We start from the raw sequence: 11485 nt of genomic DNA, 5'->3' as shown, positions 1-11485 counted from the left end.
ATGGGGGGCTCAGCAGCGGCGCCTCCACGCCGGTGAGCGGCGACGAGGTCACGGGCTTGGGCGGCGCCAGGTCCCGCTCGCCCTCCTCCTCGTCGTCGTCCTCGTCGTCCTCCAGGTCGTCGTACTTCTTGCACTCCGAGCCCGACTCGCACAGGGGGTCCCCGGCCCGGCACGGCAGCTTCTCTCCGTCCGACTCGGCGGAGCACGAATGATCCGTGAGCGAGTCGACGTGCAGGCTGATCCCTGCAGGGGCGCGGGCACGATCTGTGGCACCCGGGGGCTCTCTGCCCCACCTGCTCCCTCACTTCGACCCAACCCGAGCCGCGTCCTCCAGGGAGCGCGACCTCCCAGGACGCGCTCACCGAGGAGGAGTTGCTCGGCCCCGGAGCTACCAGGCGGCCGAGACTCCAGGCCCGAACGTGGAGCGTCGGGCGGGCAGCACCCGCCCCACCCCCCGCCCGACCTCATCCTCCCTGACCTCACCTTGGCGTCCCGCCTGGGAAGAAAGCCCCCGCGACCCTGCGCCCGCCTCGGCCCCCCTCACCTTCGTCCTCCGCCGAAGTCTCGGTGCCCTCCTGCACCTTGTCCGGACTCTCCTCCTTGCTCCTTGCCGAGTCGCCCTCGTCCTCGTCCTCATCCTCGCTTTTGTTCCTGGGGGCCCACGTCATCTTGTTCTCCTTCTTGAGGCGCCGGCGCGCGTTGGCGAACCAGGTGGACACCTGGGTGAGGGTCATCTTGGTGATGATGGCCAGCATGATCTTCTCGCCCTTGGTGGGGTAGGGGTTCTTGCGGTGCTCGTTGAGCCAGGCCTTGAGCGTGGCCGTGGCATCCCGCGTGGCGTTCTTGCGGTAGGCCGGGTCATTGAGCTGGTACGGGTAGGCCGCGCTTCCATAAGGGTGGTAGCTGATGGCGCCCGTCATCCCGGTCGTGTGTGCGTCGTAGGGCGCACCCTGCAACCGACAAGAGCCTGGTGAGCGGGTCGCTTGGGGACCTGCCAGGCGTCAGCGCCAAGGCGACCCCTCCGCCCGCCCGTGGCCGCCTTTCCCACGATGCCTCCGGCGCTATAGCTGCGCTTCCCGCGGCAACAGAGCAAAAGGACTCAGCGGGTAATTTAAGGCCAGCTGTTGATCAAGAAAAGCGATACGGTTTTATTATCAAATTTTCCAACTATTTCACTTTCCTAAAACGAGGCATCTTCCCCCAAATGCCCCTGGGCCGCCAGTACAGACGTACACAAACACGAACGCACACACAGGCCCACAGGTAGTTTCCTGATATCTAAATTTCTCTGGATGTTAAGTGCGACTGCCTCCCCTACTCCCCCTCCCCCGCCCTTATATGGTTAAAAAACTACCCCAGAGCCCCCGCTCCGCTATTCACCGCCCTAAAGCTCGGCAAATCCAATTTGCAACTCAGAAGCCAGTCACCGTTTCGAATTCTTCAAATACGTGGTAATTAGCATGTTAATTCAGCCTTTAACGTTTAAATTCGAGACTTTTACAGCCTTCGCCGAGGCCCCAGCAACTCCAGTGCTGCCCTGGAATTCCGCCGAGCGCGGGAGGTGGCCACAAGCCCCCGTTACGGCCTCCATCATCTAAAATGAGTTTTGCCACACCCGGCCGGGCCCAGCCGCAGACCCCGAGGAGCGCGGGCCGACCACGGGTCGGGGAAGCAGGAGCTGCTCTCGGTGCGCAGCACTTAGCTGGCCAAACGCCGGCCGACACGTTTTTCCGAAGCATGGCCTGTGGGACAGATTAAGGCTGAGATCTTGGCGGCCGGGCCGGGCCCCAGAGCCTCTGCCGATGCTCCCTCCCTTCCCCAACCCTGTGACCCCAAGCCCCTACAAGTAGATGCTAAACACTCGGTAATCGCCCCGGAGGCCCCAGTGGCGCCGACCCTCGCGCCTCGCGCCGAAAGAAGCGAGCGCCGGCCCGCTCCGGACTGCTGGCCGAGCTTCGGCGCCTGAAGGAAGGACCACCCAGGACAGATCCCATCCCGACCCCAGCGGAGTCGCACTTCACAGGCTCTTGGGGAAAATGACCCCTGCAGCCGAGTGGAAGGGCGTGGAGCGCGAGTCTCGGCCCGCGCTCAGGACGTCGCCGGCCGACCGCCCTGCCTCTTGTCCTGGCCTCTCGTCCCGCCAGCAGCGCGGCGACCCCAGTCGGCGACTGCGGAGCCACCTCCCACGGCACGTTCCCCGCGGCCCAGCTCGCGGATCCCCGGCCCCGCTCCGCCAGCGCCGCGATCAGTCCCCAGCCGCGCTGGCCCCCTTCCCTTGCCCCGCCCCCAGCTCGGCCCGCGAGAACCCGGCAGAGACCGCCGGGCTGCCACTTGGGGGGACGAACGGTCCGTGCCCCCTCTCCGCCCGGGTGACTGAGCGCAGGACCCTAGTGCAAGGGCCGAGAGCCGCGGGTGATGGGGCGGGAGTGTGGCACCCGAGGCCCGGGTCCTCTTGGGGGTGCCGTGCGTGGCGCTGACTTCCACCTTCCTGCGTCCACCCTGCCTGCCGCGCGGTGCGAAGCTCCCCGCGTGGCCTCGCGTGTGGTCTCCGGCCCCGCGCCGCCCAGCGTGTCCCCGCGGGACCCGGATACGGGGCACTTTCGTTGCGAACTGCCAGGAGGGCCCTGAGGTGAGCTTTCTGCCCCGAAGTCCGTAGTGGCAAGCCGGTCCCGCGGTGTTAGGACTTTCTGCTCTAGGAAGCGTTTTAGCCCACGCCTCCAGTGCTTCGTCCGGGAAGACGCCACCCCCTCCAAAGAGTTTTATTTTATTTTGTTTTAATAAGTTGACTCCTTTCGGATGTGTGTTGTAAAACACTCTGGGGAATGATTGTCACTGGACAGACCGCCTCTGGCACGACGTGAAGCCTCGCTGTCACTCGGGAAGGGAAGAGAAAACGACAGGCTGGTGGCACGGGCGGCGCAGTCGGCGGCACAGGTAGCTCAGGTAACAGGCGACTCGGGAGGAGCTTCGCAGGGCCCAGCGGCGAGATGCTAGGAAAAAGGGCCCTGGGACCCCCAGTTCCTCGAAAACACCCTTCTCCCCGTACCTTCTGTGGGGGTCGGGCCAGCGGAAGCGGGCGTCTGGCGACTGGGCTGGGGGACGGGGGGAGATGGGGGGAGGTCACCGGTGGCTCTCAGGAGGTCCACGGGGGGTCGGGTGTGTGCGGATACGGCGGGGTGGCCCGCACAACAGGTGCCACTTCCTCGGCGGCCGTGTCGGGTGGGTGACCTGTAGGGGGAGAACGTGGTAGGTGGGAGCTCCGGCCCGCAGACCCCCCCTTCCCGCAGCCCCCTGTTGGTTGGGCAGCTCTCAGAGTGGCCAGAGTTATCGCGTTCGGGTCGCAGTCGCGCGGGCGCCGCGCGCGCGTCCTGCGGCCGCTCTGCTGGCTGCGGCTGCAGCGCGGGGACCATGAGGCCCCAGTCTGCGGCCTGATCGCCTGCAGAACCTTCGAGGCAGTCAGGGTGCGTCTGTCTTTCCCTAGGTCCAAGGGAACCAGATGTAAACGGCAGTGCTGGGCTTGAGCAGAACCCACCCTCCTTGGCCTGCGGGTGCGTGGCTCCCGGCAGGTGCGGTCCAGGCCCTTTAACCAGCCGCCTCTCCCCCGAGCCCCCAAGCCACTCGCTCCCTCCTGTCCCCCCACGCTGCCTACAAACCCCAGCCCGCTCCCTAACACAGCCCCCTCCGCCCCGCCCCGCCCCTCCCCCACTACTTCCCACACACTCTGGGCCGCTGTGAGCACCCAGCAGGGGAGTTTCAACAATGCTGTGACCCCAAGCAGGACGTCCTAATTCAGTTCAGGGCAGATATTTTAAATCAATTATCCTAGCGTTAAAAAGGAAAGAGAAGGAGAGAGAGCCAGAGGCCCCAGCAGCCCTGTGGCGCATGCCTTTGACAGGACCCACGGCATTTGTGGTCTTCCTGGGAGGGTATTTGGCCGGGAAGAGGCCATAAATGAGACAGACACACGTTGGATGACCAACGTAAACAGCAGCAGATCAGGTTACAGGCCTTCGGTTCGCTTCCAATTACATAGTTTAAGTGAAAAAATCAGGTCTAATGTTTATCTCCAAGGAAGACTGGCCTGAGTATTTCCATTTCCAAAGACCAGCGCCTGCTGTTGTCTCATTAGCATTTGGGCCTGCCCCCCCTCGCCCTCCCTCGCCCTCCCTGGATCTCTCTCCTGGGCCTGATCTCTGCCAGGGGCAGAAAAGAAAACAGCGAATTATTACAAAAACATCCCCAGTTTGGAACAGGAGCATAAGCTCCGATACACTCGATTTTGACATCAATTAAGTGTATAACTAGACATGTGCATGTGGCTTTGGAGGGTCTCAACTCGCCCAGGGTGCATCTCCAGAAAGGGCTGCCTGGCACTTCCCTCTGCCTTTAGCTCGGCGCTGCTGATTCTGAAGACAGTCTCTTCTCTGAGTGTATTTTATCCCCCAGCAATTATACTCTTCCACTGAAATCTAAATTTTCCGTACTGCTGCCTGCTACTAATAAAAACCGTCTACCTTGCACTATTAAACGGTCGAATCGCCCTACATGCCGTTTTTATTAGTAGTGACTGTAGCAAATTAAAATGCCTACGCAGAGACATTAAAACTTACGCTCAGCATTGTTATTGGGATATATAAACTCTGTTTCGCTTTAAAGCTCTCCGATTTTTTAAAATCACTTTCCCTTTTCGTAAAGTTGGCTGGGTCTTCTTTTAAAAAACTCAATCGAAAGAACAGGCTGCATGTGTGGAGGCTCGACGCGGTGGCTGGGAGCGCGGCCGCCTGCGACTGTGGCCTGGATTCGCGGGAACTGAGTCTCGGGTCACCGCGGGGAGCGCTCGGCTGCGCCCCGGGCCGCCAGGCCTCCTCTCTCCGAGAGCAGGGACCTAGATGCTTCGCTCACGGTCGTGGAGGGCGTTCGGGCCTGTGGAGCGTCTCGATCCGGACGTACACTTGGCTTCTGTTGCTTTCAATTGCCCTCCAAGCTGGATTTAAAGAGAAGGGCCGGCACGCAGGGCCAACCGGGTAAGTGCCCGGAAAGCGCGCTCACACGGAACCATTAACCTGGGCAGTGAGCTTTCAGGTTTACGGTGGATCCCCCCGCCCCTTTGCCCCAGATGTGCATTCAAAAAACGGGTGTGGTGGTTGTTAACACTGTCACATTACTGTTTCTTGTCCCAACAGTGGCCGATGCCTTTGGAACAAGTCGGCGTGGACATGCACGTTTCAAGGCGCTGTGGTTTCCTGGAGGCCAAGCTCTGGGAAACGGCAGAAACGCGCGCGGGCTTGGGCTCCGGGTCCTCCCCGGAAAGCGGCGGCGGCGCAGGCCAAGGCGCCCTCCACCTCCGTCCTGGGGCTCCCGGGAGCCGGGCAGGCTGAGCGGCGACGCGGCCCGAAGTCGTGCGCGCGGGCGGCGAGGGGGCGCTGTGGCCCGCGGCTGCCGCCTCGTCCCCATCGCGGTGGCCCCGGCGCTGTCCCCGGCCACCGACGGGAGGCGGGCTTCCCGACCTGCCTCCTCCCACGTCGGTTTGATTCGGAGAAGAAGGACAATAACCCTGGAGCATTTCAATAAAACCTGAGTCTCGCTCGACCTTTCTTTCTTTCCGCCTTTTGCCCTGTCTTCCGGGGAGTTTGTAAGAGTTTGGTGGGAAAATAGGTGCCATTGTGGAACGTGTAAATTTGGAGGCGGGTCAGTTAAGATTAAAGAGACACATTTTACGTTGTTGCCCCGAATAAAGCTACGTGTGAAATGTAAGTCGTTTCAACGTATAAGGCACATTTCCAGTGTGTTCCTAACCGAGTTCTCCTGTGCCCGCACTTCCTGGCGGGACTGCGGAGCGAGTGACAGCAAAAACAAGGAGAAAGAGCGCGAGAGTTCTGCATTTTCCTTTGTTTTTCTTTTCTTTTTTGGAAAACCGAAACACGTCGCTATAAATTGTACAAAATTTAAGTCAAAATGAAACGTAAATGCCTTCCAAGCGGGGTTGAGCCCGCTCACGATTCTATGGACACTTTGGATTTCCGAGGTTCTCAAACTCTCTTCTGATGTGGCCACGTGTGTCTGGAAAACAAAGTCGTAGGCGAACCCGCGCGAGGCCCAGGGGTCCCCGCCGCTCCTGTCCAGGAACCCCGAGCTGGGACGCGGCCCGGGGTTTTCAAACGGGCCCGAAAGCCTGGGCCCTGCGGGCAGCGCCGCGGGTGGGGACCCGGGCTGGGGCCCCAGGACGCAGGGAGCTCTCTTCTGCACTTTCTGGGCTCAGCCGGCGACCCGGCTCTCCCACCAGCGGCTCGACCCCGGAGCTCGGACGACTGCGAGGTCTCCTGGCCGCTAACGTGTCCCTCCCGGTTTCCTTTAGTGGCAGCACAGTGCCCATCCTCTCCACAGATGCCCCGCCTCCGACGCGCTTCCTGAAGTTTCTCTTGCGCTGCGCCCCGAGAATCCTTCCCTCGCCATTTCTCAGCATCCTGCAGGCTTGGCCTGCTCGCTCCCCTGGCTCTCGGCTCATCCCTCCTCCCCGCCCGCCCGGAACCGCAGACCCTAGTGGCGAGGCGTGCGCGCGGCCCCGCGCCCAGGTCCCCGCCGGCGTCCGAGTCCCAGGCCTGGAGCGCCGAGCGGGAACTGGATGGCGCGTGCAGGGGTGGGGGGAGGGTCGCGGGCCGGGTACGGGATGAGGGATCCGAGTTACTGCAGACCCGTTTCCGGAGCAGCGAAGACCCGAGCGCCCTCGTCCTGCAATCGGCGGCTGTCTGGAAGGAGAAGTGTTCGAGAGTCCTCAGCCCTCCACGTTCACGGCGTGGACTCGCACACACGTGTGCGCGCACACGCGCGCTGCCCGGAGAGGTCCGCGCGCCGCGGGAGCTGCTCTGGGCAAGTGGAAAGAGATAAGAGTTGTCAGTTTTTTCTTTTCCCTTTTCTTTTAAGTGTTTCTGCAAGACAGTCGTTGGAAGAACTTAGCTCACCTCCATCCCCCACCTCTCCCCACCCCACCCTCAGTCCCTCCGGCAGCTACTCCATCACTCGCTTCGCATTCTCCGTTTTACACTCCGGAGCGCACCGTGGGGCGTGAGTGCGGGTGTGAGCGCGCCCAGGGGGCTGCAGAGACGGCGCGAGTCGCTCCGACCGGCCGGAGCAGGTAGGATCCTCGCTCGCAAGAAAACATGGGAGGAGAAGGAAGTGTGTTTTGACAGTTGCTTTCATCAGAGAAGCGAGGCTGTATAGGGCGTTTGTCTGGGGCCATGCTTCATATCCTTTTGCTAACTCGGTTTGTGCACCCAAACGGCTCGCCCAGACCACGATTCGGCGGCACGTAGTCAGGCGCGCACACCAGCCCTCCCCAAGCTCTCCCACACACTCTGACACAGCTGGGTTGCAGAGCCAGGGGTAAGGGAGGATTTTTTTTTTTTTTTTTACTACTGGAAGGAATGCAGAAAGAAAAGTTTGATACACTTGATTGCATTAAAAGTAAAAACTTCAGTTGGATAGAAAATAAATTGCTGAAGATAGAAGATATTTGCGGCCCACCTAAATGGCAAAGACTGCTCTGCAGAATCAGGAAGGGTTCCCAACGTCAGCGGGTGAAAGCAAGCCACCCAATGGAGAAATGGGTCAGGGATGCAGGCAGACCCTCCACGCAGAGGAGACCTAAGAGCTTAGTTAGCAGAGGCGCGCATTCACTCTTGACAGGGAAATCATACGGTGTATAAGATGCCACTTTACGCCCGCTGGATGACACCAAACAAGGCCCAGGGTGTGCAGAGACAGGGCACTCGCTCTCCCTGCCATGCTAGTTGAAATGGCTCCAAAGGAATTAGGGAGGCATTTGGCCACATCTGAAAGAGCAGGAGATGCCCACTCCCTCTCACCCTGGATTCCTTGCCTCATTGTCCCACCGCAAGAAAAATGCCAGGCAGGGGCACGGAGGCCCCAGCACAGCGCTTGCAGCATTGTTTGCAAAATGCAGGGCTGGAAACGTCCTAAATGGCAGGAGAGGCCTGGATACAGAGTCTGCGGCATATTCCATGGAACAGAATCGTTCCCAGGGATGAAAGCGAGTAAGATAGCTCTGCTGGTATCAACATGAATAAGTCCCAAGAATATAGAGTTGAGCGGGGAAAATAATATTTTTTTTTAAAAAAGGATACAGACAACTTGATGCCGATGACAGAATTTGACAAAACCCAACAATATGTGTGCTATTTACACATGCGGGTGGGGACTGCAGTAATGCTGTGGGGAGGAAGGTCTCCCCTCTGCTGCAGGCCCACTGAGTGCCTGGGAAGAGGGGTGAGGGGAGTCCACTGTGTTAGTCGTGTTTTATTTCTGAAAAATACATCTGCTGCAAATGTCACAAAAGATTATTAACTTGGAATGATGGTTACGTGGGATTCTGTTGCTCTGTACATTGCTACCATGTGAAATATTTTACACTTTGAAAATTAAAAGAAAAATATGTGTTATCATTTAAAAAGAGTCACAGAGGCATAGTGAACTAATTTAGGAGCGCTTTCTTCAAAAAAAAAAAACAGGTTGTCAAAAATTTGCATTTTTGTCTCTTTCTTCCTCTCTTCATCCCCCCACCCTTCAAAATATAAAGATAAACAAAGTCTTGGATTTGCAGTTTAGACTGTCACTTATGTGTCTTTGGGCCATCGTCCAGAGCGTGGCAGGTAGAGAGAGGCTTCCCGGGCAGGGTGCTCCCTATAGGACCCTGGGCCCCTCGTCTGGGACCTGCAGGTTAGCGGCTCACCCCATGGCCATTTGCTCTGCTCAGGGCTAAGGCACCGTCACAGAGGCCTCTGGAGGGGAAGGACAGCGTTGCTGCCACCGGCCACCTGCATGCCTCTATAGGGAGAGGGATGCCTTTGCCCTGGATGGAATTCTGCATCTTTTCTCTACACACAGTAAAGGTATTTTAGAAAATTAAAGTTAAGAGTAGAGAGAAGGGCTCTGGAAGACAGAAAGATGGGGGGGATGGCCAAGGGGGCGGGCAGAGTGTAGCCTAGAAAGGAAAGCAGAAGAGAGGCTGGGGCGGGGTAGGGAGACTCCAGGCCCCGGCAGGCCCTCACCCCGCACACACCCCTCACTCCCAGAATAGAACTCTGTGCCTTTCTGGCACTTAAGCTGCTTCTAGAAACAATCCTCTCTGCTCTCATTCTCTCCATTTCAACTAGACGGATTGGATCTTCCACACAGACCTGCGGAGAGGCCTTGCTCAGGTAGAGAGGCCGGCAGCTTGGCCCCGGCAGTGATTACAGAGGCCTCCACATTCCATTCTATTCCTCAACCTGCTCAGAGCCAGGCTAGGAAAGGGTGCTGCTTCCTGGGAATCCCCACAGTTCCAAAGGTTCCCCTGCATCCACCAGGTGGAAGGCCCTTGCTGCTTAGTTCCACTGGCAGGCAGCCATCGGGCTGGCTGCCCCCTTGCTCTCTGCTCGGGCCCCCTGGCCTGCTGACCCTTCTTCCTGCAGCCACACCCCCTCCCACATCAGTCTCCACACGTTGCTTCCCCTGAGAGCATCCTCCCCACGGTGCCCCTTCATCCCTCTGCCTTGGGGCTCTGTGGCAGCCACAGCCAGAGCTGCTGCTGGTGTCCTGGTGTGACGGTTCTCTGACCTGACTTCAGGTCTGGCAAATCGTGGGAGCTGGACAAGTATTGACTGAATGAATGAAAGAATGAGTGGATGGCTTGCTCTTGGTTATTCACCTTTACTTCTAAAAGGTACAGCAGGGTGTTGAGGGAAAGAAACAAAAAGATCACAGGGAGACTTGCTTACGTTTTAACCCCCGCTTCCCTCCTTGGAGATTCCTCTTCACCTGAGTGTCATGGACACTCGTAATCCAGGCAGATCCGAGCATGCCTCAGGAGCCCTGCTCTCCAGTGTAAAGCACAGTTGACTTGGGATGTTAAATTTTAAGGCCCAATGGAAATACACACTTAAAATAACATTTAGTTTTTAAAATAAATTCCTGAGTTAGCAGTCAGCCCCAAACCTTGCATTCCTTGAGGAAAGTGAGCGTGAATTTTTATTTTTGCATCTCAAATGACCTGTTCCCAGCACACAGACATCTGGGGAAAAGGAAACTTGACCAGAAGCAAACTGGACTTTTATGATATTTTTAGTGAAAAATTCAGTGAGAACAAGTGTTTAAAGCACTACTTAGATTCCGAGCAAGGGTTTTGTAGATACAGACAAGCTTACTGTAAAACTTATTTTTAATGGCACAAACCTTACGATAGCTAAAACAATTTTGACAAAGAAGGGTAAAGTGAGACGAATCAGTTTCCCGGATGTCAAGACATTACATCATTGAAACAGAAAAGGCAATCCAAAAACAAACCCAGACGAATATTCCTGACTTATTTTGACAAAGATGCAAAGCAATTAAATGGAGGAAAGTTAGTCTTTTCAACAAATGGTGTCGGAGCAATTGGACATCCATAAGTCACACACACACAGACACACACACACACACACACACTCCAACCCAAGTCTCATATCTTACACAAAAATTAACTAAACATGGATCACAGACTTAACTGTCAAATTATGAAACTTTTAGAAAAATAGAGGAGAAAATCTTCAAGATTTAAAGCAAGGCAAAGAATTTGTAGACTGAACACCAAAAGCACAATCCATAAAAGGAAAATTTGATACATTGGGCTTCATCCAACTTAAAACTTGTGTTCTCTGAAAGAATGAAAAGGTAAGTTGCAGACAGAAAATATTGGGTTGGCCAAAAAGTTTGTTCGGTTTTAAGTAAAAATAAAAGACACATTTTTCATTTTCACCAAGAATTTTATTCAACAATATATTCACTAACTGAACAAACTTTTTGGCCAAACCATATATCCGACAAAGGACTAGTATCTAGAATACATAAAGACTACTCAAAGCAAAAGAGTAAACTAAAACAATAAAAAACAATCCAATTAAAATTTAGTCAAAAGAAATTTCACCGAAAAGGATATGTAGATGGCAAATAAGCATGTGAAGGATGTTCAACGTCATTAGCCATCAAGGAAATGCAAACTAAAACCACAGTGAAATATATGCACCTATCAGAATGGCTAAAGTTAAAAAAAAATAAAATAGAGATAACATCAAAGTCTGGTAAGAATGCAGAGAAACGAGATCATTCATCCAGTGCTGGTGGGAATATAACATGGTAAATCCACTCTGGAAACTAGTTTGACAGTTTCTTATAAAACTAAACTTGCAGCTACCATGAAGTCTAGAGATTGCATTCTTGGGCATCATTCCCAGAGAAACAGAAACTTACATTCACACAAACCCTGTACACGGATGTTCATATTAGCCTTATGTATAATAGACAGAAACTGGAATCAGCCCAGATGTCCTTCAGTAGGTAGAACAAACTAATGCTCAGCCGTATGCAGGAGTGAGTTGTTGGTCCACACAAGACCTCGCGTGAATCTCCAGAGAATCGGGCTGAAGGACAAAAGCCAATGCCAAAGGTTATACAC

At 55.7% G+C, this 11485-nt stretch overlaps 1 protein-coding gene across 1 annotated transcript in view; it reads right to left on the bottom strand.

The window, feature by feature from the left end:
* Positions 1-2690, bottom strand: part of IRX2 (iroquois homeobox 2) — a 4526-nt gene extending 1836 nt beyond the window's left edge. The window contains exons 1-3 of the mRNA XM_024731977.1: positions 2436-2690; positions 545-950; positions 10-243 (exon numbers count right to left, since the gene is read on the bottom strand). Coding sequence (XP_024587745.1) covers positions 10-243; positions 545-920 — 610 coding nt within the window. The 5' untranslated portion in view covers positions 921-950; positions 2436-2690. The remainder of the gene's footprint in view (positions 1-9; positions 244-544; positions 951-2435) is intronic.
* Positions 2691-11485: the final 8795 nt, after the last annotated feature.

The sequence above is a fragment of the Neophocaena asiaeorientalis genome, unplaced genomic scaffold (genome assembly GCF_003031525.2).
Source record: "Neophocaena asiaeorientalis asiaeorientalis breed wild unplaced genomic scaffold, Neophocaena_asiaeorientalis_V1.1 scaffold104, whole genome shotgun sequence".
Classification (NCBI taxonomy): domain Eukaryota; kingdom Metazoa; phylum Chordata; class Mammalia; order Artiodactyla; family Phocoenidae; genus Neophocaena; species Neophocaena asiaeorientalis.
This window is presented reverse-complemented; position numbering and strand designations above follow the sequence as displayed.